Here is a 25,427-nt window from a genome sequence, read left to right as displayed (position 1 = left end):
GCTGAGAGAGCCGAGACTTTTCCACAGGGAGAGGGGGGGTTGGGTGGTGGTCATTTCCGAGGATTGTTTTAAAGTTATGAGGAGGTGGCGGAGGAGGAGGGGGAGGTAGAAATGTGTGACAGAGAAAGAGAGAGTGTAGAAAGAGAGCAATGTCAAAGACACCACTGGAAATGAGTCAGCTTTCAAGCACTTTTGATTTCCTTGTCTTGATTCAATGTGGCTTTTTTAATGGGATTTTGGTTACAAAATATGGCTAACACAAGCTGAAGAACAAGCTTTTACCTGTCATAAAATGTCTAAATGAGAATACTTTACGTCATCACACAAACCTTAGCCACCTTTAGCTTAGCAGCAGTGAGGTGCTGTCATGTGACCGTGATGTAGTTATTATATATCCTAACGTAAGCTTTTGTACTCAATCTAAACCATAAAAGCTGTTCATTTGTAGAGATTATCTTGCTGAAGAATACATAAAAGTTTCATAAATGTTTTGTGAATGATATGTGATTATGTGATATGTGATAAAAACAGAGAAGTAATTTTCATCAACATTGATCTCTTATAACGTAATAATATGATGAGTTGTGTGTCTTTATCCCTCAGGATTATAAAAGACCCCCATCACCCCAGCCACAAACTGTTCTGTCTGCTGCCGTCTGGCAGGCGTTACCGCAGCATCCGGACTAATACCACCAGACACAGAGACAGCTTCATCCCGCAGCTGAAAACAACTGAACTGCTGAAACAATTTCATAACATTCATCTGCTACTTAGTAATTATGTATCTATTATCTAATATATCATTCCAATAACTTGTATATAGACTCGTATTGCACTATTCCACTTTTTTTTCTCCTCACTTTTCTTTAGAATTATTTTTCTTTTGTATTACTTTTAGTATAATATACTTTAATATTGCTTTAATATTGTCTGCTTATCTGTATTATTGTGTTGCATTGTTGGAGAAGCCTGTGACCTAAGATTTTCAACGACATAATTACTCTGTAGCTATGTTAGTTTGACAATAAAGAACCTTGAACCCTTTAAGAAGAAAAAACGGAATCACATTCATCAATTTCTTCTTGACAAGTGATTGACAACATGTTAACATTTAACTGTACTGCTATACAAAGGTGTGTCACAGTTAAACAAATTAGTTAACTACAGATACACAAACGGACCATCCCGGGTTAACACTCCTTACGATCACCTGTATGTATACACATCAGACTAAAGACACTCACTGTATAAATTATCCGAATCTGCCCATGGCAAGCAAAGAGGGCCAAAACAAAGGAAGCAGCGACCCCACAAAAAGAAAGAGACATTAGAGAAGATGCTCAAAAGGACCTGGGCACACCGTACAGCTGTCTAAAAGAATACTAAAGATATCATGACTATATTTAGTGTGTTGTCTCTTTTGTCTCCATTCGGCAACCTTGAAAGGCGCCTATATCAATCAAATGCATTGTTATTATTCATTAGCTACTGTGTAAAGGTAAAAATACAGCTCTAATCTAAATTTCACTTTACAGAAGAGCTCTATAAGGACTGTAAATCGATTACTTTGAATCACCAACGCACAATTCAGGAGTCCAATGAATGAATGGGTGGTGGAGCAGGGTTAGGGTTGCTTCGTTATTAACAGCAGCTGGACGTAACAACTCCTGCTAGCTCCTGCTCGCCCAACCTGGAATACCTGATGATCAAATGTCGACTCTTCTATCTACCCCGGTAATTTACCCTGGTGATCTTTTAACGGCTGCTGGTATTCCATCAACGACCCATGGTCCAAACTACTAGGAGTTTTAAGCAAATAGGCTCATCATGGTTTGATAGCAATACCTTACTTTTATGAACCCTAGTCCAACTAAAGGGGGACTTTGATCTACTGTTATTCCCTGATAAGAATTACTACAGAGCAATTTCCCAACCACCATTTTGGGAAATCAGACATGGCCAACAATTACCTCCAAACATTTGGTCTACCTACGCTGTAAAATGTATTATCTCTTCGATTTACACACGGCATCCATTGCACGTCTGTCCGTCCTGGGAGAGGGATCCCTCCTCTGTTGCTCTCCCTGAGGTTTCTCCCATGTTCCCCTTTAAACTGTGGGTTTTTCTCCGGAAGCTTTTCCTTGTACGATGTGAGGGTCTAAGGACAGAGGATGTCGTATTGTCACACTGATATTCTGTACAAACTGTGAAGTCCACTGAGACAAATGTAACATTTGTGATATTGGGCTATATAAATAAACATTGATTGATTGATAATAACTATCTCCAACTTTACCGGCTGTGACACAATAACGCATTAATAGGTATAATTAAGCCCATTTCAATATATGGTTTTGAAATGGGCCATCATGCATAACAAGTACTGGTGATTATACTTGATTGACAGAGAATCCCTCAGAAAGACACACGTTTTTAACAAAGTTTAATTCAAACAAACCACCAACTATAGATTCATTTTATTACTCCACTCTAAGCTGTGATCATTATTTCTTGCATTATTGCATCTTGTAGGAAAAGGTTGTGTTGACATGTTTGACAGGAAGTTATGATTAGCAATGGAGTCTTTGTATTTGTATATCACGTACTTGTCCTATATCATGACACGCTATTGAATCATTGTCCAGCTTTATTGCACATACATGTAAATGATGCATATTGTTCGGTAATACATAATATTTGATTCGTCCTTGTGCTTAAGTATCTGTATATTCCAATGAAAGCACATTTCACCGATGGTAGAGCACACGAAGCATCTTAAAGCATTTTATTTATTGATGTAAATAAGTTTACTTCCATATGATTGTCTTTAAGAAAATCTTACTTTGACCAACACATGATAAAATACATCACGCATACAAACAACCATTCAAAGCAGTGCTGGATGAAGCAAAAATAAAACATACATAATACTGCACAGTTCTGAAACATAACTTAAAATAATACAGTCCTTCGATACCACGTGATTAAATCATTAAGATATAAACACAGGTCCTTCATACGCAGCTTGTTTAACAAAACAGGCGAAATAAGGATCACTTCTATTGTAAACCAACGCTGCCACAACACCACACAATGTCCCTTAAAACATCTCAGACATTAAATGCATCCTCACGTCACAAATGAAAAGTACCGTTCAGTGGTTCAAACAGAAACACACAGATGCAGATGTACATACTGTGAAGGCACATGTGGCTTTGGCAACAAATCAAACACCTGCATTTCCCCGGATGATATTACGCAGCTGTGGCAAGAGGTCCATTTTAGTTTGGTTTCATGTCTGTCTTTGTATCGATGCGACTAAGACACTACTTTTCTAAGTATGTTGAAGCAATGGAGCTGCTTTATTGCTTCTGTTTACATCAGCAGGTGATCCAATCCAGCTGAACAAACATTCATACATAATTTAAGGCACAAAAAAGGTTTATTCCCTTAAGTAAGCAGCCTGGAGATACAATCCTGAACAGAATAAGGCACAAGGGAAACATTGGAACAGAAGAAGCCAACACAATGTAACAAGCCGATTGGTCGCACTATAAACCCTGCACTGTAACCATTGCACTCCATTGTTGGCAATAATATTGCCATAACATGTTGTTTAGCTTAATCTAGTGCTGTCTGTGAAAACAGGCTGGGGAAGTCACTCATGCTACATGCAAAATGTTGGTTTGTTTGTCAAGTAAGAAATCTGTAGCTGGTTTGTAAAATATAATATCTAACGAGCAATTTACAGATTGTAACACTGAGAGGATGAAAAGTGAGTTAATGGAATAAAAGTGAGGGTTAGTGAACCTACTGCTGATCATACGTGATGTATCATACGGAAAACAAAGGTCTAGCATGGATGTAAAACATATTTACTGACTTTGTATTTCTACCTGAACACAGTGTACCGGAGTATTACCAGGCTTTGGTCTTTGACTGTTTTTTATTTTGCTACAGAAGCACATGATGCAAACTCCACATTGTGTGTGTGTCCTGTTACTTGGTACCCCGTACTTCAGGTCCATTTCACATGTTGCAGTCCACAAATGAAACCACATGCCGCAGGTAAAAAGCACAATGAGCGCAACACAGAGGGAGAGGAGGACAGAGAGAGAAGCAGAGAAAGTTGTTCCAGGGCTGTTTGGATGCTACGTCTTCTTCACCTGGGTATAGGAGGAAGAGGGGGGGCTCCTCTCTCCTTTTTAACAGAACCTGGAGAGAGCAAAGACAAAGAGGAGTTGGTATGATAACTTCCCATAGGAGATGTAACTTTCTTCCACTAGGTGGCACTGTGTCACAGTCCAACTGGTCTGTAGCTAACTTTACTCTAGGAGAGTGCTTCTCAAACTTTTTTCAGTAATGTACCCCCTTTGAAACATTTTCTCAGCCAAGTACCGACCCCGGACATTTTTGATAGAAAAAGCCTATATAAATAATTACAATATAGTAATGTTCCATCAGTGTTTGATTTATTAACTCCTTCATGCACGAATTACAGCAAACTAAGAGTATTTTCATCTTTATGTATGCATGAAAAAAGAATATAACGAAAAAAAATTAAAACAGATTTTTCCAAGGAGTTTTTCAATTGAAGTAATATTTAACAAACCAATGAACAAAACGATATATTATGAAAAACTATAAACTACGATACCCAAATTTGACATGTTTACATGAGGAGTGGTTCTAGGAATATTTTATATAAAATTGTGTTTTCTATTTAACTTATTGTACTAAGATTATTTTTGTAATCATGCATGGTATTTTTTTAATTAACCTTTTTATTTATTTTGATCTCACCCCAACGTACCCTGGCTTAGGGGTTCACGTACCCCCATTTGAGAATCACTGCTCTAGGAGATTGGGGCAGGAATGAGTCCTAAAACCCTAAAATGAGTCAGGATTTACTCCTGGTTTCAAACTAAAATACGTCATCACTGCACCACTCTATTCTATTTCATATAATTTAACCTGCATATTAAGATTGTGCAGTGAGCTCTCAGTAGTGAGTGAATTATGAAGCTTTAGTTGAAATGGTTTTCCTGTTGAACCCCAACAATTGTGTAGGGTTGATTTTAGTGATTGTGAAAAAAATGGCGATTGGCTATTTGGAAATTAAAGACGTGATATTAGTCAAAACAGACAAAAGTGTGTGTGTGTGTGTGTGTGTGTGTGTGTGTGTGTGTGTGTGTGTGTGTGTCAGACTGACCTCTGCTGTCAGACTTGCCGATCTTGCTGGGGTAAGTCTTCTGGAAGTGCACGTATGGCTGCGGCGGAGGAAGGTCCGACACCGGATGGAAATTGAACCGACTCTCCCACTCATCTGTTTTAGAGAGACAATGGAGGATCAGTGGGTTTACAATACTAGGCACATCAGGTTTTCAGGATTAGACATTATTCTTCTGATTTCACACAATGCAAATAGAGAAAGATAGATAGATAAATAATAAATATACACTTTATTCATCCCAATTTTAAAAAGCACAGATTATGTTAAATAAGAAATAATCAAACTGTTGTTTTAAAATCAGGAAATATCACATAAAACTGAAAGATAAGCAACTTGCAAAGCAGATTTCACAGTCAGAACCTTTGGATTTAGTTTGATATCCAGTGTAAGAGTATTTGTGTCCAAAAACTTCTTCTGAGTCAGAGAATATTGTGACTTCAGGAAATATGATTACACATTATTTTTCTGGAGGAGGTCCTTTTGGATCCTCTGACATCTCTTTTCCCTCCTGCCGTCCAAACTAACTTACTTTGAGGTTCAATGGGATAAAAACAACACAAACAGGGGTGAGTGGGTTCCTCTGCCATGGCTGAACACAGTGGAAATCATGTGGTAAAAACAACATGAGGGAGACAGATCTCTCATAGAGAGACTGGGAGAGTTCAGAGCTGGAGAAATCCACTACAAGGCAAAGAGTTTATTATCTACCTGCAAATGTACTACTGGCACACATTGATTTATAACTCTATATATACAGTTGAACTTGTCTATCTTACATTGTACTGGGGAAATACAGAAAGAAGAAGACATTTATTTATCCATCCCTCAAGGGGAAATTCAGTTTTAATTCTGTTAATATATAGAGTACAAATACACACATGTAAACAGGTCCCATACGCATTAGAGCCAACATACACACATGCACAAACCCGACATACACACATGCACAAACCCAAGATACACACATGCACAAACCCAACATACACACATGCACAAACCCAAGATACACACATGCACAAACCCGACATACACACTTGCACAAACCCAAGATACACACATGCACAAACCCAACATGCACACGTGCACAAACCCAACATACACACATGAACAAACCCAACATACACACATGCACAAACCCAACATACACACATGCACAAACCCAACATACACACATGCACAAACCCAAGATACACACATGCACAAACCCAACATACACAAATGCACAAACCCAAGATACACACATGCACAAACCCAACATACACAAACCCAAGATACACACATGCCCAAAAATACAGCTGGGGGTTCAGTGTCTTGCTTGAGGACCACCAGGAAGTGAACTGGCGTCTTTCAAGTCACTAACAATACTTTTTTTGGGTCCAAACTGGGACTCAAACCAGCGACCATGCTTACGAACTGAGCTGCTAAACTACTGCTATCCCTTAGAATCACATCATAGCGGTATTGAAGGATTAACTCACCCTGTATCTGGTTGTGATATCCGTTGCCCATGGGGGGTGGGGGAGGAAGAGCCCCCCCTGCACCGGGCCTGTCCGGAGGGAGGGGGGGTCTACCTCCAGGACCTGGGCTGGGCCGACCAATAGGAGAAGGAGCTGGTGATGACCTCACACTGCCCCCCCCCACACCACGACCTGAGGGAGGAGGGGGAGGAAGAGGACCTGTGGAGGTAGAAAATAAAAAAGCACGTTAAAAAATGATAGTCTTGTAGTCACAACATTTCTTATGGCATCAAGGACAAGACTTTACAATTTCACTTAAAGTAAGCCCAACACATTCACACATTTCTGACACTAAAAGAAAGAGATGAGAGAAAAGTGCATCAAAAGCCTCGGTACAAACAATGACGTCGACAAAGACATGACGTCTGTAAATAGTTAACAGTGCTGCACTTCATGTGTTTAGTTATATGCAAAAACGACAACTCAGGGTCTGGTTACACACCAAAAACTATTGTTCAGATTTCATTACATTCAAAATAATTCAAATGAGCCCGGTTTAGACTCTTTAATGTGGGAAACTGCGTATTTGTGACAGTGTACTTGTGAAGCACAGGCTTGAACGTGAAGAGTGGCATTCCTTTGTGATTCTGGCCATTATCGGGACTGTATTTAAAACTTCCTTCATATTTTTCAATATTACATTTAAGGCTGTTCACCTGTGCGTGATGAGGATGGGTTCCTCCCAAGAGCTGGGGGTCTCTCGTTGGGTGGAGGAGGCAGAGGACCATCCCGGGCGTGGGCTGGAGCTGGAGCTTGGCTGCCAACGAGAAACAACATTATTATTTGTGAATTTCTGATGTGATTGGTCAACTGCATAGAGATGTCCCTCCCCTAAGCCTATCACGATTTTAGCCTTTGCACAGAAACCTATAACACAGTACAGGACAGGGAAAACCCCCAAAACCCTAATAGGGCCTTTTAATACATATTTATGTGTAATTAATTATCAAGACAAAAACAAATTTCCAAACAATTTAAGATTTAAAACTGTTTTGTTTAGGAGGTGAGCTACAAGAAGGTTCAAGGTTCTTTATTGTCAAACTAACATAGCTACAGAGTAATTATGTCGTTGAACATCTTAGGTCACAGGCTTCTCCAACAATGCAATACAATAATACAGATAAGCAGACAATATTAAAACAATATTAAAGTATACTATATTAAAAGTAATACGAAAAAGAAAAATAGTTTTTAAAAAAGTGAGAAAAAAAGTGGAATAGATAAACAATTACTAAGTTGCAGATGAATGTTATGAAATTGTTTGCATGATGTGTGAACAGAACAGCTGTTTGATTTTAATCCATGCAAACTGCAACCAATACCAAAGTAGATTTGGCTTTCATGAACATTCAGCGTCTGATGCATGATACTGTACGATAATCACACTGTTATGATTGGCTGTGAATAAGAAAATATGAAGGACAGACCATATATATATATTTTTTTTTTAGAAAAGGGCAGATAATATAAGATTATTTTCCTCTCCCTGCTCCTTTTCGGTCAATGGTGTGTTTATAGAGACATGTTTTGTAAATAATTGTTAAACATTGAGTTGTGCATACCATGAACGGAAATGATGGGAAATGCTGTCCACTAACATTTAACAACAAGCAGAAACCTATAATCCTTTACCTGCTGAGTGACATGTTTCTTTGGGGCAGGCGAGGCGTGTTGTGGTCATCCCCTCCAGCCGGCGAGGGGGGGAGAGGGGGGGGTCCCGGTCGTCCCGGAGGAAGAGGAGGGGCACCCCCACCGACTGAGGGCCGAGAGGGAGAGGAGGAGGAGACGGAGGAGGAGGGAGGTTTGGAGTTGAGGGAGGGAGGAGGAGGCGGGAAATCACGGGGCATCGACGGCCTGTGACCCCCCGCGGGAGCTGGGGGGGGAGGGGGTCTGTCGTCAGGGAGAGGAGGCCTCCCTCCAGGGGTCGGAGGTAACGAGGGTCTGCTGCTGCTGTTGTTCGGGGGCGGAGGAAGAGGGGCAGAGAACCCTTGTCTCGACCCAGACGAGGGGCCGCCTGGTGGGGGGGGGAGTGAGCCGTGCCTCCCTGGTGGGACGCTCGGAAGCGGGGGTCCGGAGGTGGGTCGGGGTCCTGCAGGGAGGGAGGGGGGAGACGGCCCCCCGCGAGAGTGGTAGTTCTGGCTGGGTCGAGGTGTGTTGGGTACGGGAGGGGGGGGGCCGCCCGGAGTTTCCTGTCTGGAGGAGAAACTCGGTCGGCCCTTTGGAAGATCAGGGACACTGTTACGGGCGCTAGAAGGAGCTGCTGGGAGTTTGGGCGGGACAATGGAGCCCCCACCCCCCCTACCACCGAAGGGGCTGGGACCACCAGAGCGGCCTCCAGGTGGGAGCATGGGTCCTCTGCTGGGTGCTGAGTCTGGACAAAGAGAACATATAATTACAAATTAACTCTTTTGCTCAAGTACTAAGTTCAATAAGGTATGGGGACCATTCCTAAGTCATGATGATGGTGTACTATTTCTGACTGTACTGGCTACTATTATTATTATTAATACTACTACTGTTATTTGTGTTTATGTATTTTATTTTTGTTTCCTTTTCCATTACTCTGTCTATTGTCCTAGACTTCCAGCTACTGTCTCTTTTGTTTTTTGTTTTGTACTCCAGAGATGTCATATCCTTGCACATACTGTTCAGGTCTGTTTGGGAAGGGGGAAGATGTGTAAATGTCTAATGTGTTGATGTGTGTTGTTGTCTTAAAAAAATCTAATACAAATATTTCTGAGAGAAAAAATGTACTCTTTTTAGGCTTCATGAAGACTGCTGTAGCTACTCTGGTGACTTCGATTTCTGATTCAGAAGCATGAGAAATGAAGATCCAGTATTTCACCTTCCAAAGAAAGAAATTGCGCTGCCTTGCACTTATTGATCGTTGCTATTTTTGTCCACCGACAGTCTGGTTTCACGCAATGCTCGACTGGTAGCAGCATGTGTCCTTTTGTCAGTCAGTATTTAACGTCAACATTGAGCATGGGTGTTGTGGGTAACACAACAGACACTTTGGACATATTTAAGTGGCCAATTCGATTAGCATCACATTATTAAAAAGAAAAACACAGCATAGCATTTCTTTCACTCGTATTTGACGTTTGACACTTGAAAATCTGAGTTGAGTAGTCACAACTGTCCTGATTTTCTCAAATGAATCTGGAAGCAATCCAAAAAATATTTCATAAAACAGAGTTGGGCTATCAGACTGCATGAGAGGTGTTACTAGAAGTTTTCTGTGTTTTTGACCATTATTATTATGAATCCATCGGCTAAACCTGCTCATCCTCGATTGTTCAGAGTGAGGTTAGCATTAATCCCGAGGTCAATTCTCTCACTTACGGGCAATTTCTAGATCATTTATGACCATGGGAGGAACCTTTGAGTGCCTGGTAGACACACATATGCACTGGAAGAACATGCAAACTTGAATTAATGAAATAATATATATTTTACCATTTCTACTACCGCTTCCTGCAGACTTCAGTTTGGGCATCCCTCCTGCAAACAGGCCTCCTAAGGCAGGAGTCCCTCCACCCCCTCCACCTCCACCTCCTCCACCTCCTCCACCTCCTCCACCACCTCCTCCACCTCCTCCACCTCCTCCTCCTCCTTTGGGTTCTAGGGGAAAGACAAAAAAAGAAAATAATTAATTGGTCATTTAAGGGATATTATTACTATTTTCTATGTGGGTTTTTAGGCCAATATGGGCACAATAATCACTGAGTCTCATCTCTCTCTATGTATCTTACTGTGCAACTTTATCTAAACTAAAACAATTATTTAGAAACCACATCCTGAATGGTTATGAGCAGGACCTGTGAAGAGATGCTTGCTATTTCTTGTCGCTGTAAAAGTTATTTGTTTTTGGTTGTTTGTACAAAGAAATGATTTGTTTAAAACAATTAATCAAATGTCATGTCAATGTACGCTAGAGGGGGGCTAGAAACGTTTTTAAGCTTCTTCTTGCCCCTTTTGAACATGACAGAAACTATTTGATAATTTATTTATGTATACCTTAAACGTCTTTTTATTTTGCTTGTCTTTGCTCTAATTATTATTGTTTGTTTTGCTTCTAACATATTCAATCAATGAACTAATAAAAACAAATCGTATTATTTAGTTTAAGCAGGTTAGTTTTGTCTGTAAATGTGACCAAGCTGGCTTCAAACCACCTTTCCTCCCTTAGGACAGTACAGATAATGGTGAGTGCTTAGAAAGATGTCCTGACTTACTGTCACTGTCCAGAGTGGGTCCGCTCCGGTCATTGGTGACGGTTTTCTTTAATCTGGAGCCTTTAGAGATGTCCCCCAACAGAGCGTTCCTTCCACTCTGCGCTGAGCGGTTGAGAGTTGGCTTCTCTGTGTTGGCCTGAAACACAAACACACACATAGTCACTGAGAGAGGAGACACACACATAAGGAGGGCAAACAACGTATAAATGTTATCGAAATTGCATTAAGGAAACCTGGAAAAACTCTCTTCAAAACTCGACACAAGTGGCATCATTAGATTCGATAGATTCTTTCATTTTATATGAGTTCAGAATTTTCACCCCACCTTAAGAAATGTGTCAAGAGTAATGTCAAGCTGTGTGCAATTGAGCAATGACCAAAGAATGCCCAATTTTGTAGCCGTCTTTCGCTCAGATTTCCTATTTTAATGTAATTTCTGGAACCTTTTTCACCATTTTGGGCCAAATCAGCCTAGATTTGGAACGTCTTTTATGCCCCGGCCACACGAGGACGAAAACGGCTAAACGCATAGGATTAACGCAATCGCAAAAAACCTTCCGTCAACACGCAATAGTCATCCGGATAGTGTCTGTCCACACGAGACAGCTCCGTTTAGCTCCAACCGCTGGAGAAGCTGCAGTACATATGCAGGAGCCTGTACGTGGCGCTGTAACTTCCTCCACAAAAGCAGCGAAGAAGCATGGTTGTCATGGTTTGCCCTTCTGTTTATTCTCCGCGGTGGGGGCCGAGGGAACCGGGCAGAGTTTTTCGCCAGTAAACGTGTATTAAAGTTTAAATCTTCCGACAAAATTATAAAAGTGCCGGTCAATGGTCTTCTTTGTTATTTATTGAGCTTTAAAACAAATGAATAACGACTCTATATAATAAAATACACGGAGCCTCTCTTTTTCCTCCCTCTCTTCGGACAGCGTCAGTGTCTGGCTCATGCAGCAGCTGATCCAGTAATGAGTGACCCGGCCGACAGTAAAAATAAACATATTTATAACTAGTTTAGGTAGTTTGAGAGGTGTCTCCGTCCTGTCAGATTAGACTTCGCTCGCGTTTATGTCCATATGTATCGAGAGAAAGATAAATAATCTGAATTCAGTGTGCAGTTTACTTTGACGCGGGGGTGAGCAGCAGAGGCGGGGCTATTGCCTCATCATTATCATAAAATGATCGTATCCAGTGCTTCTGAAAGTGTGGTCCGCGGACCACTGGTGGTCCGTGAGCGCCCCCTAGTGGTCCGTGAGTATATTGGTAAAATTTCACATTTGAAAGAAATACATTTATTTAAGTTTTTCGCACTCTCGCGGGAATATCTCCACAATGGAACGAGCTTAAGTTTCACTTTCGATTGCATGATATAGCCCAGATAAGCACCTTCATCACACATGTTGCCACTTGTTTGTACCATTTTCAGGTGATTTGTAAAAAACGATGTGTTTTTGGATATTTGTGGAGTTAGGTGGTCCGCGAGTGTTTTTTTATTGGTTAGGTGGTCCTTGGTATGAAAAAGTTTGAGAAACACTGGTATAGGGCGTACACACGGAGCCGTTGGACCCCCCAGAGCGTTGCGTATGCCGTTCTATCCACCTTGGGACCCGTTATCGTTTCCGCAGTCGTTTAGTGCCGTATTCGGTCGTCCTCGTGTGGCCGAACGGTCTATATGACACTAAACAGTAACGCAAACGACCGTTTTCGTCCTCGTGTGGCCGGGGCATTAGGGATGTTCCCGACAAGCTATTGAGACATGCTTGGTGTCAATGGATTTGTTGGATCTTCTACATACATAAGTCAAAATACCAAAAATAAAGCAATTAAGCAGAGAAGTCCCTGCTTACAAACTGTATTCTGAAGATGCATTTCTGACCTCCTGCTAAATTATGAACCATCCAGATCTCTCAGGTCTTCAGGGACTGGTCAGCTTTCTGTCCCCAGAGTCAGAACTAAACATGGTAAAGCAGCGTTCAGTTATTATGCTCCAAATATCTGGAACAAACTCCCAGAAACCTGCAGGTCCGCTGTAACTCTTACTACTTTTAAATCCAAGGCAAGGCAAGTTTATTTATATAGCACTTTTCAACACAAGGCAATTCAAAGTGCTTTACAAAAAATGAAAGACATTCAGAAAATGGCATTTAAAATCAGTCATTAAAAAGAAAAGATAATAAAATAAACATTAAAAGAAAAAATACATGGATAAAAGTTACAGTGCAGTTTAAGATGTGAATAGTTCAATAATAAATCCAGGCTGAAGACTTTTCTTTTTGCTGCTGCTTTTAATTGAAACTGAGCGGTTGTGTTTCGTTTTTGGTTAATGAACATTTGGGGCTAGTAACCCCAGGGAATCAGTGTCTGGGGACTTTGTCCTGGCTGGTTTTCTCTGTGTGCTGCTCGGGACGTATGTGCCATACAAGCGTACACAGCTCATGTTCGGAGAAACCTTAAAGAAAGGCATCAGTAAAGTGGAACTTCATATCTTAAACTGCACTGTAACTTTTTATTAATGTATTTTTTCTTTTAATGTTTCTTTTATTATCTTTTCTTTTTAATGACTGTTTTTAAATGCCTTTGTCTGAATGTCTTTCATTTTTGTAAAGCACCTTGAATTGCCTTGTGTTGAAAGGTGCTATATAAATAAACTTGCCTTGCCTTCTGCAGAGTAAAATTAATCAAATGTTTTGTACAGATCAATTGAATATATTTTTCAATGATCCTATAAATAATGTTTCATACCCTGAATATATCTAATAAAGAGATGCTCCTAGTACTAGGATGGGTTAAATACAGAGGTCAAATTTCACTGTGTTTGCTGTGTGACAATTAAAGAGGGTTTCATCCTCCAATTCTGTCTATCTATGATGGAGTTAGCGTTCTGTATCACACGGAGCAAACTGGAGAAGACGTGTTATGACGAGATTTATCCACAAGATGTCTCTGCTGTTCGGCTCAGGAGGGACAGCAGAGTTTACTGAGCTGAGAGACAAACAGATAACATGACTTACTACTGCAAAGGTGGGTGGGGGGGGGAGGCCCCGGGGGGGGGGGGGGGGGGGGGGTGGCATCTTCCTGGCTCCACTTTAGGCTGTCTGCACGGGGCGCTGCACCCTGGAAGACACATCACACACACATCACACACTTGGAGCAAATAGAGCAATATGGATTATTATTGGACGATGTTATGCAGATGCGGTGCTTTCCAAGTGTACCGTTACCTATACACACGTACAGTATATAACGTTTTGTGATGTAATAAAGTACAGTTAATCAGGTACTGTACTTTTCGAATACAATTCTGAGGCACTTATACTTGTATTTGACATTATACTTTTGAATGCTGGACTTTTAACTTAAAACTGAGTATTTTTACAATTAAGAATGGCACTTTTACATAAAAGAAAAATATGAGTACTTCATCCACCATTGAGTACATAAACACAAAATAATCTCCTGCAGATCACTTTTAGTTATTAGTTACAATTGCACTTCTCTAAATGAACCTCAGTGACAATTTTGAGGGTTTATTTGCACAATACAGATCGATGTTGTAGCTTTTTAGACGTATAGAGTACTTCTTCCACCATTGAGTCAAACACCCAACGAAAAATAATGTCATGCTGTTTATTGTGGAGCTCATTTAGTTAAAAGCACTCAATTTTGGCAACTACGCACAACAATTCATTACATTTTGTCCGCAGCAGGCAGCAGTCAAAATAGTTATTCTCACTTCCCTAAATGTGTCTCGGTGAAACTTATTTTATTTATTTTTATTTAATCGTTTATTTGGCTGGGACAATGCACAGTAATGAACACTTAAAACATTCAAATGTATCAAGCGTAACAGTGCCAGATTTAGCTTTGAGCTAATTTCCATCCGCAGTCCCACATAAAACATTTAAGAAAATTACATTTTACAAACATAGCAAAAAGTGCAAAAGACATGACAATGTATTTGCACTTTAAATATCAATGGTGTTGCTTTTTAGCTCATGTATAGAGGAGGAAGAGACAGTACACCCGAGGAAACACAAGATACAGGTACAGGTGAGAGAAGACAAAGAGGAGACCATCCCTCTGTTGAAAATGTGGTTTGATTTTGTGATTCATTATTGGCATAAATGTGAATAAAACACCAGTTGTTGAAAACAGTTGTTTCTTGTTGTAGACATTGCAGGGTGTGTTCGCAATAGAGTAAAACAACAGAGGGACTAGTAGTGCAGAGAATATTTAAAAGCTTCAAACATGGGATGGACAACAACATTAATTAAAACTGCGGTCGCACTTGTGCGCGCAGTGATGAGCGGGCCCTCGCGTCCGTGCGCCTGTCGGGGAGGGCGGCAGGTCGTCCCGGCGTCAAGCAGACGTGCGCGAGTCCTGGGAAATGAGCCGTTTGTCATTTCTCTAATTTTCGCGTCCCAGACTCCCAGGTGCTCCGGCAGCGACCCGGAAACGGATGTCGAAGGAAAACAAATTTCTCTAAAGGGTCGTCGAGGATCGATTATCGAGTCAGGCTGTCTGGAGGAGCCGTAACCGAGGATACACTGATTTAGAGGAGAGAGGAGTGTCTCTGGAGGAGCTATAACCGAGGGTACACTGAAGTATTCTCCTGAGACGATTTCAGCCAACAGTGATGTTTAAAAGAGGCGTGACGCATGACTGGACTTCTGTCAAATGAAGCACAGCTCTGAAAACTGTTCCCGTTGTGATTATAAGTTATTTGAGATGATCAAATGTGCATCAGACTTTCTGCCCTTTACCGTTTGTTTACTCACTAATCAAATGTCCCCTGGATGTTAGGTGATGTTACAGTGAGAACAGCTGCTGAGGTCAGTGCAGAAAGCAGAACAGTGTGTATAATATATATCGCTCAATAACAAATGTAACAGGCCTACATGTCACACTGTATTTGTAGGCTTTAGGAGATATCTACAAATAAACATTAGGGTTAGGGTTAGGGTTAGGGTTAGCGAGTGTCTTTTGTAATGAATATGCCGCCAGCAAAGGGCGTTGTTGGACTAACAGTAGGTGTGTGTGTTTGTGTGTGTGTGTGTGTGTGTGTGTGTGTGTGTGTGTGTGTGAGAGTTGATGTGCCAGGCAAACAGGCAGGCCTCAGTAGCTTATCTGACATATAATTGGTCAAAAATGGTACATTCTCCGTTAGCCTACGAGCTCCCCGTTTGAGCGAAGGACTATTACTTCTCAATGTAGCATGACATTGGATATGCGCTGAAGTTGTCCTGGATTGGAATTGTTCCGATCATTCCCCTATGAGGAGTTTGCAGAAATGTCCTTAAAATGCATGAAAAACGGCCATTTTTCAAAATGGCCGACTTTCTGGTGGGTGGGGCTAATGGAAGGCAATTTGAAATATGTGTGCAATCATAATAGCAATATGTATACAGCGTTTCGTGAATATTGGAAAAAGTATACGCGAGTAGTTTGGAGTAATTTGGAGTAATTTGTGACATGTGAATCGTCAAAAATGGTGTATTCGCTGTTAGCCTACGACCTCCACGAGTAATGTTTCAAAAATGTGCTCCTGAATTAAGTATCCTATTGGATAGGGGCTAAACCTGTCCTGCATTGGAATTGTTCTGATCATTCCCCTAGGAGAAGTTTGCAAGAACGTGCGTAAAATGGCTGAAAAACGCACATTTTTCAAAATGGCCGACTTTATGGGGGGCGGGGCTAATGGAAGGCAATTTGAAATATATGTGCAATCATAATAGCAATATGTATACAGCGTTTCGTGAATATCGGAACAACTGTATCCGAGTAGTTTGGAGTAATTTGCAACATGTAAATCGTCAAAAATGGTATATTCGCTATTAGCCTACGACCTCCACGAGTAATTTTTCAAAAATGTGCTCCTGAATTAAGTATCCTATTGGATAGGGGCTAAACCTGTCCTGCATTGGAATTTTTCTGATCATTCCCCTAGGAGGAGTTTGCAAGAACGTGCGTAAAATGGCTGAAAAACGCACATTTTTCAAAATGGCCGACTTTATGGGGGGCGGGGCTAATGGAAGGCAATTTGAAATATGTGTGCAATCATAATAGCAATATGTATACAGCGTTTAGTGAATATCGGAAAAACTATATGCGACCAGTTTGGAGCAATTTGCGCCATGTGAATAGTCAAAAATGGTGTATTCGCTGTTAGCCTACGACCTCCACGAGTAATTTTTCAAAAATGTGCTCCTGAATTAAGTATCCTATTGGATAGGGGCTAAACGTGTCCTGCATTGGAATTTTTCTGATCATTCCCCTAGGAGGAGTTTGCAAGAACGTGCGTAAAATGGCTGAAAAACGCACATTTTTCAAAATGGCCCACTTTCTGGGGGGCGGGGCTAATGGAAGGCAATGTGAAATATGTGTGCAATCATAATAGCAATATGTATACAGCGTTTCGTGAATATCGGAATAACTATATCCGAGAAGTTTGGAGTAATTTGCGACATGTAAATCGTCAAAAATGGTGTATTCGCTGTTAGCTTACGACCTCCACGAGTAATTTTTCAAAAATGTGCTTCTCAATTAAGTTTCATATTGGATAGGGGCTGAACGTGTCCTGGATTGGAATTTTTCCGATCATTCCCCTAGGAGAAGTGTGCAAGAATGTGCTTAAAATGGCTGAAAAACGCACATATTTCAAAATGGCCGACTTGTTGGGGGGCGGGGCTAATGGAATGTATGTACAAATATGTCTTCAATTCCATGAGGAATGTCTGTGCCAAAATTCGTGAAGTTCTGAGAAACTATGAGACTACCACACAATAGGGGGCGCTAGTGAGCAGTATTTTAGAAAAATTACGTTTTTTTTGTACATTCTTGAAAAGGTCGTGGGCTGTGACGTGTGTACCAAGTTTTGCGTACCGAAACGAATTTTAGCACATCGTCATAAAAAAAAAAGTACAGGCCACGCCCACATTTGTCATTCGTTGTGACAATTTAAATATAAGTCCATACTCATCCCCAGAGTATGTCTAAAAAAAAATATATATATTTCGTCCATCAGTTCATGAGTTATACATTTGTCATGTTTTTGGCGCCCCCTATAGTCCAAAATGGAAATTACTTGTTGTGCCTATTCCCCAATACAGATTGAACATTACCAGCAAAATGTGTGTTTTTTTTGTACATTGTTGATGAGTTATGAGCATTTCTATCTAAGCCCCGCCTTTTTGCGAACACGTTTAGAGTAATGAGGGCCACATTTATCGACTGAACATGGTCATTTCCTACGATAATGTGTCTGACCCTCCGGCGATACTGTATACTGAGTTTGGTGTTGAAAAACCAAAATTTGAAATTTAAGTGAATATTTAACTGTTTTTCAAATTATGCTAATTTAAAAAAAAATAAAGTAGGCGGAGCTTACGGGTACTTGGACCTTATATGTAGAGCAGGTCCACCCGAGTAAGTGTGAAAAATTTCAGGTCATTTGGAGTTACGGTGCGACTTTGTACATCTTTCCAAAAACGGAAATGGCCATAGGTGGCGCTAGAGAGCATGTTGGACAATTTGAACACATTGAGTCCAGAATATTGTAGTTTTCACCGATTCTGGAATCTGTGCAAAATTATACAACTTTTTCAGCGTCCTAAAGGCCTCAAAAACAGGAAACGCCAGCAGAAAAATAAGAATTAAAACTGCGGTCGCACTTGTGCGCGCAGTGATGAGCGGGCCCTCGCGTCCGTGCGCCTGTCGGGGAGGGCGGCAGGTCGTCCCGGCGTCAAGCAGACGTGCGCGAGTCCTGGGAAATGAGCGGTTTGTCATTTCTATAATTTTCGCGTCCCAGACTCCCAGGTCCTCCGGCAGCGACCCGGAAACGGATGTCGAAGGAAAACAAATTTCTCTAAAGGGTCGTCGAGGATCGATTATCGAGTCAGGCTGTCTGGAGGAGCCGTAACCGAGGATACACTGATTTAGAGGAGAGAGGAGTGTCTCTGGAGGAGCTATAACCGAGGGTACACTGAAGTATTCTCCTGAGACGATTTCAGCCAACAGTGATGTTTAAAAGAGAGGTGACGCATGGCTGGACCTCTGTCAAATGAAGCACAGCTCTGCAAACTGTTCCCGTTGTGATTATAAGTTATTTGAGATGATCAAATGTGCATCAGACTTTCTGCCCTTTACCGTTTGTTTACTCACTAATCACATGTCCCCTGGATGTTAGGTGATGTTACAGTGAGAACAGCTGCTGAGGTCAGTGCAGAAAGCAGAACAGTGTGTATAATATATATCGCTCAATAAAAAATGTAACAGGCCTACATGTCACACTTTATTTGTAGGCTTTAGGAGATATCTACAAATAAACATTAGGGTTAGGGTTAGGGTTAGCGAGTGTATAGGTGTCAGTTGTAATGAATATGCCGCCAGCAAAGGGTGTTGTTGGACTAACAGTAGGTGTGTGTGTGTGTGTGTGTGTGTGTGTGTGTGTGTGTGTGTGTGAGTGTGTGTGTGTGTGTGTGTGTGTGTGAGAGTTGATGTGCCAGGCAACAGGCAGGCCTCAGTAGCTTATCTGACATATAATTGGTGAAAAATGGTACATTCTCCGTTAGCCTACGAGCTCCCCGTTTGAGCGAAGGACTATTCCTTCTCAATGTAGCATGACATTGGATATGCGCTGAAGTTGTCCTGGATTGGAATTGTTCCGATCATTCCCCTATGAGGAGTTTACAGAAATGTCCTTAAAATGCATGAAAAACGGCCAATTTTCAAAATGGCCGACTTTCTGGTGGGCGGGGCTAATGGAAGGCAATTTGAAATATGTGTGCAATCATAATAGCAATATGTATACAGCGTTTCGTGAATATCGGAAAAACTATATGCGACCAGTTTGGAGCAATTTGTGACATGTAAATGGTCAAAAATGGTGTATTCGCTGTTAGCTTACGACCTCCACGAGTAATTTTTCAAAGATGTGCTCCTCAATTAAGTATCATATTGGATAGGGGCTAAACCTGTCCTGCATTGGAATTTTTCCGATCATTCCCCTAGGAGGAGTTGGCAAGAACGTGCATAAAATGGCTGAAAACCGCACATTTTTTAAAATGGCCGACTTTCTGGGGGGCGGGGCTAATGGAAGGCAATTTGAAATATGTGTGCAATCATAATAGTAATATGTATACAGCGTTTCGTGAATATTGGAAAAAGTATACGCGAGTATTTGGAGTAATTTGGGACATGTAAATCGTAAAAAATGGAAAGTTCTCCGTTCGCTTACGAAGTCGTCGTTTGAGCGATCGACTATTCGTTCGCAATTTAGCATCACATTGGAAATGGGCTGAACTTGTCCTGGATTGGATTTTTTCCGATCATTCCCCTAGGAGGAGTTCGCAAGAACGTGCGTAAAATGGCTGAAAACGGCACATTTAAAAAAATGGCCAACTTTCTGGGGGGCGGGGCTAATGGAAGGCAATTTGAAATATGTGTGCAATCATAATAGCAATATGTATACAGCGTTTCGTGAATATCGGATTAACTATATCCGAGTAATTTGGAGTAATTTGCGACATGTAAATCGTCAACAATGGTGTATTCGCTGTTAGCTTACGACCTCCACGATTGAGCTATCAAAAATGTTCTTCTCCATTAAGTATCATATTGGATAGGGGCTGAACGTGTCCTGGATTGGAATTTTTCCGATCATTCCCCTAGGAGGAATCCGCACGAATGTGCTTAAAATGCATAAAAAACGCACATATTTCAAAATGGCCGACTTTTTGGGGGGCGGGGCTAATGGAATGTATGTACAAATATTTCCGCAATTCCATGAGGAATGTCTGTGCCAAAATTCGTGAAGTTCTGAGAAACTATATGCGACTACCACACAATAGGGGGCGCTAGTGAGCAGTTTTTTTGAAAATGTACGTTTTTTTTTTACATTATGGAAAAGGTCGTGGGCTGTGACTCGTGTACCAATTTTTGCGTAACGAAAACCATTTTAGCTCATCGTCATAAAAAAAAAAGTACAGGCCACGCCCACATTTGTCATTCGTTGTGACACTTTGAATATAAGTCCATACTCATCCCCAGAGTATGTCTACAAAAAAAGAAAAATATTTCGTCCATCAGTTCATGAGTTAGACATTTGTCATGTTTTTGGCGCCCCCTATAGTCCAAAATGGAAATTACTTGTTGTGCTTCTTCCCCAATAGAGACTGAACCTTACCACCAAAATGTGTGTTTTTTTGGTACATTGTTGATGAGTTATGAGCATTTGTATGTAAGCCCCGCCTTTTTGCGAAGACATTTAGAGTAATGACGACCACATTTATCAACTGAACATGCTCATTTCCTACGATAATGTGTCTGACCCTCCGGCAATACTGTATACTGAGTTTGGTGTTGAAAAACCAAAATTTGAAATTTAAGTGAATATTTAACTGTTTTTCAAATTATGCTAATTTAAAAAAAAAATAAAGTAGGCGGAGCTTAAGGGTACCTGGACATTATATGTAGAGCAGGTCCACCCGAGTAAGTGTGAAAAAATTTCAGGTCATTTGGAGTTACGGTGCGACTTTGTACATCTTTCCAAAAAACGGAAATGGCCATAGGTGGCGCTAGAGAGCATGTTGGACAATTTGAACACATTGACTCCAGAATATCAAATTTTTCACCGATTCTGGAATCTGTGCAAAATTATACAACTTTCTCAGCATCCTAAAGGCCTGAAAATAAGCATTGAAATATGGAATAATAATAATAATACCACGAATAACAATAGGTATCCTTGCACTTCGTGCTAGGACGCCGTTGGGTCCTAGCACTCTCGTGCTCGGGCCCTAATAACTCCAATAAGCTCTGCTAATAGTGAGCTCACAGGAAATGACAAGACTTACAATAAAAGCTAACGGGAACTGGAGGTTTGAGTTCCTTAAAACTGGAAACAAGCTGTGTACCTGGAGTTTAGATTTGAAAGACAGAAGCTATGAGAACAATACTTGTGTGTTATATGCAAAACAAGACAGATGCTGGGATGCCTTTTCTTTGTCCATACCCCTGGGAATAAGTGCAATCAACAACTTTAAAGACAACTGTCATACAACAGAGAAGACACAGTTTGATTTAAAGCCATTTTTAGTTTTCGTGCCACTGTCATGAAAGTAACAGTGATAAGAGTGCAGGCACAGAATTCACTTTTTAAAAATAGTGCATCATCAATGAGAGTCTCTGTCAACTTGCTCATTGTTTATACACCAGGCTTACATTTTTAACAAGCTAAACTAGTAACTGAGGTGATGCAAAGCGACTGAGACATCCCTAACGCTTGTGTGTCCAGGAGTGCAACGTGCATGCAAAGAAAGAAGCAGCAGATATGACTGTTTCTGTGTATAATCTCAACCATTACTGTTCCTTATTTATCTTCCATTTAATGCGGTTTAATATTGTGTACAATAGATGATGATAAACTGGAGATCAAATAAAGTGGCGATAATAAAAAGTAAGATAAGGAGAGGCCTTCAGGTTCTTTCTTTAAACACCGTCAGTGAAAAACGATATGCACGCAATTAACAGATTAAACATTAGTAATAAAAACAACGACCTGCATTTAACGACCAAAAGCAGTCTCCTCGTTACTGAGCGGAGAAGAGTCAGATACAGCTCTTCCTCATCTTAACTGCAGCTTAGTAGTTATTTTTCACCACCCTCATTCATTAAGGGTTAAGGACCGAAAGCAATGAATGCAACCGAGAAATACACAAACATGTCAGCATGCTTGCGATAAACGATGCACACTGTTCATTGATAATCACACACACACACACACACACACACACACACACACACACACACACACACACACACACACACACACACACACACACACACACACACACACACACACACACACACACACACACACACACACACCACACACACACACACACACACACACACACACACACACACACATCACACACACACACACACACACACACACACACACACACACACACACACACACACACACACACACACACACACACACACACACACACACACACACACACACACACACACACACACACACACACACACACACACACACACACACACACACACACACACAACACACACACACACACACACACACACACACACACACACACCACACACACACACACACACACACACACCTCCAGAGGCCTGTTACTTCCTGTATGCTGCAAACAGGAAGTCACCACGCGGCTCCAGCACCGCAGTCATCCGGCTGATGATACCTCTACGTCTTCACTGTGCATCGTTTTAACATTTTCCTCCTCTTTCAACCACGCTCTCTCTTTCTCCTTCATACTGGATTTCTTTATCGCCATGATTTCTCTTCTGCATTCATATATTTACTCATGTAGTCTTTATGTTCATCCTTGCATCACCTCTCTGGAAGTTTCACCCAGTAACCTTTGCTTATCATCTGATCTTGATGGTTTGTCACCTTTAACGCCTCAAACTGAAAACTGATTTTGAGATTCTGTCTCTCACGCTCACCTCTCTGTTCTGCTGTGAACCACACAGTATTTCCTGTTGCAAACAAACAGAACAACTGAACACAACAATCCTTGCATGTAAAGAGCTCGCACACTGCACTTCCTCATATATTGCATTGCTATAAGTTGCATTATTTATTAGGGATGTAACGATATATCGAATATCGCGGTAAATAAACGTCTCAATACCGTCGTGAGACTGACAAAATCTATCACGATTTAAAAAAAAAAAAATATATATTAACATAAAACAACAGATAACACAAAAGGACATCGTATTTACAGGGCTACATGTACATACCTAGAGACATTGACAAGTACAAACAGCATATTTATATCTCGCCCTGTCAATAAGCCTCACCTTCTTGGCAAACACTGTATTGTTTTTGAAGTGGTGGAGAGACAATGCACAGTTTGACCCACTGCTGTCACCCATGGCCAAAGCATATCTCTCTGTCCCAGCGACATCAGTACCAAGCGAGAGAGTTTTTTCCACAGCAGGGGATATTGTAAACGCCCAAACATCCCAGCTTCTACCTGGAAATGTGGACATGCTCATATTCCTAAAAGATAACCTTGATGACGCTGAGTGAGTGAGTTAGAGTTGAGTTACTTGAAAAACTAAAGTGAAACTTGATTTATTCTATTGCAGGGTCTGATTATTATATTGTTGACTCTTTAAAATACTACTATCTACTAAAATGCTGTACAAATCAGATTTATTATTTGATAAAGAAAGAAAATTAATAAATAAATAAACTTTTTTTTTCAATATCGCGATAAAAATCGTGTCGTGAGTTTTTAGTATCGTTACATCCCTATTATTTATTAATGACTCCCGGTACTGGTAGACACCTCTTCCACTGGCCTCTCCTCTTGCATGACACCAACACTTTAGAGGTCAAATCAGGCCTGAACATCCAAATCAAACCCAGTCCTTTACACTTTTAATTTAATGCCAAAACTAATGTAACTTAAAAGGTAGGGTAGGTAAGAATGGAGAAACCAGCTCGAGTGCGCTAGAATTTGAAAGAACACAGCCGGAAAAAATCTGCCCCTTCCTTCAGACTTCCTCACAGAGCCCCTCCTCCAACACACACAAACGCGCACATGACCAATGAGGGCACGAGATAAGTTTGTGCACAGATGACAGGCAGGTAGGCCATCCAGTTACTTTAGCCGGGCCGGCTAAAATGATTGGTCGTGCTTTTTACGGCGCCACGGCTTCCAGAGATGACTTTTTTAATGTATTTTTATGTATTATGCTCCAAATATCTGGAACAAACTCCCAGAAACCTGCAGGTCCGCTGAAACTCTGACTACTTTTAAATCCAGACTAAAGACTTTTCTTTTTGCCGCTGCTTTTAATTGAACTATTCACATCTTAAACTGCACTGTAAATTTTAACTTGTATTTTTTCTTTAAATGTTTATTTTATTAGCTTTTCTTTTTAATGACTGATTTTAAATGCCATTTTCTTAATGTCTTTCGTTTTTTGTAAAGCACTTTGAATTGCCTTGTGTTGAAAGGTGCTATATAAATAAACTTGCCTTGCCTTGCCTATTTATTGTCAAAGCATTTAATATATTCATTGCTATCGGGATGTTAAGAGCATTGCATGGAATATAACAAGTGTTTCTGAAATAAATGACATTCCCCACCTTTAAAGGGGCCCATGTATTTTGTGCCACATTAACATTAGAGCACATTTAAGGAACATTTACCAGTGATATCCAAAGTAAAGTGGTTGGATTTAAAAGTCATTATATCAGCTCTAGTTAGTTATAATTGTTTTCCAACAGAGGTCGGTCCCTGTAGATTTTAGTGGTGGTCCCAAGAGGATGACATATAATGAATCCCAGTGATCATGTCCTGACTTCACCCCCAGCTGCACAGCAAGGTTGCACTAAAAGATGGTAAACAATATACCTGCTGAACTTAG

At 40.8% G+C, this 25,427-nt stretch overlaps 1 protein-coding gene across 3 annotated transcripts in view; it reads right to left on the bottom strand.

The window, feature by feature from the left end:
* Nucleotides 1-2,429: 2,429 nt before the first annotated feature.
* wipf1b (WAS/WASL interacting protein family, member 1b) overlaps nt 2,430-25,427 on the bottom strand; it is a 39,481-nt gene continuing 16,483 nt past the window's right edge. For all 3 annotated transcript variants that reach the window (XM_034236181.1, XM_034236183.1, XM_034236182.1), the window contains 8 exons: nt 13,997-14,099; nt 10,989-11,124; nt 10,210-10,374; nt 8,383-9,121; nt 7,407-7,507; nt 6,712-6,909; nt 5,213-5,326; nt 2,430-4,215 (listed from right to left, as the gene is read on the bottom strand). In XM_034236181.1, the coding sequence (XP_034092072.1) occupies nt 4,163-4,215; nt 5,213-5,326; nt 6,712-6,909; nt 7,407-7,507; nt 8,383-9,121; nt 10,210-10,374; nt 10,989-11,124; nt 13,997-14,056 (1,566 nt within the window). In that variant the 5' untranslated portion in view covers nt 14,057-14,099 and the 3' untranslated portion in view covers nt 2,430-4,162. The remainder of the gene's footprint in view (nt 4,216-5,212; nt 5,327-6,711; nt 6,910-7,406; nt 7,508-8,382; nt 9,122-10,209; nt 10,375-10,988; nt 11,125-13,996; nt 14,100-25,427) is intronic.

Source organism: Gymnodraco acuticeps, unplaced genomic scaffold (genome assembly GCF_902827175.1).
Source record: "Gymnodraco acuticeps unplaced genomic scaffold, fGymAcu1.1, whole genome shotgun sequence".
Taxonomy (NCBI): Eukaryota; Metazoa; Chordata; class Actinopteri; order Perciformes; family Bathydraconidae; genus Gymnodraco; species Gymnodraco acuticeps.
Note: the sequence above shows the minus strand (reverse complement) of the source record. Positions and strands in the feature narration are given on the sequence as shown.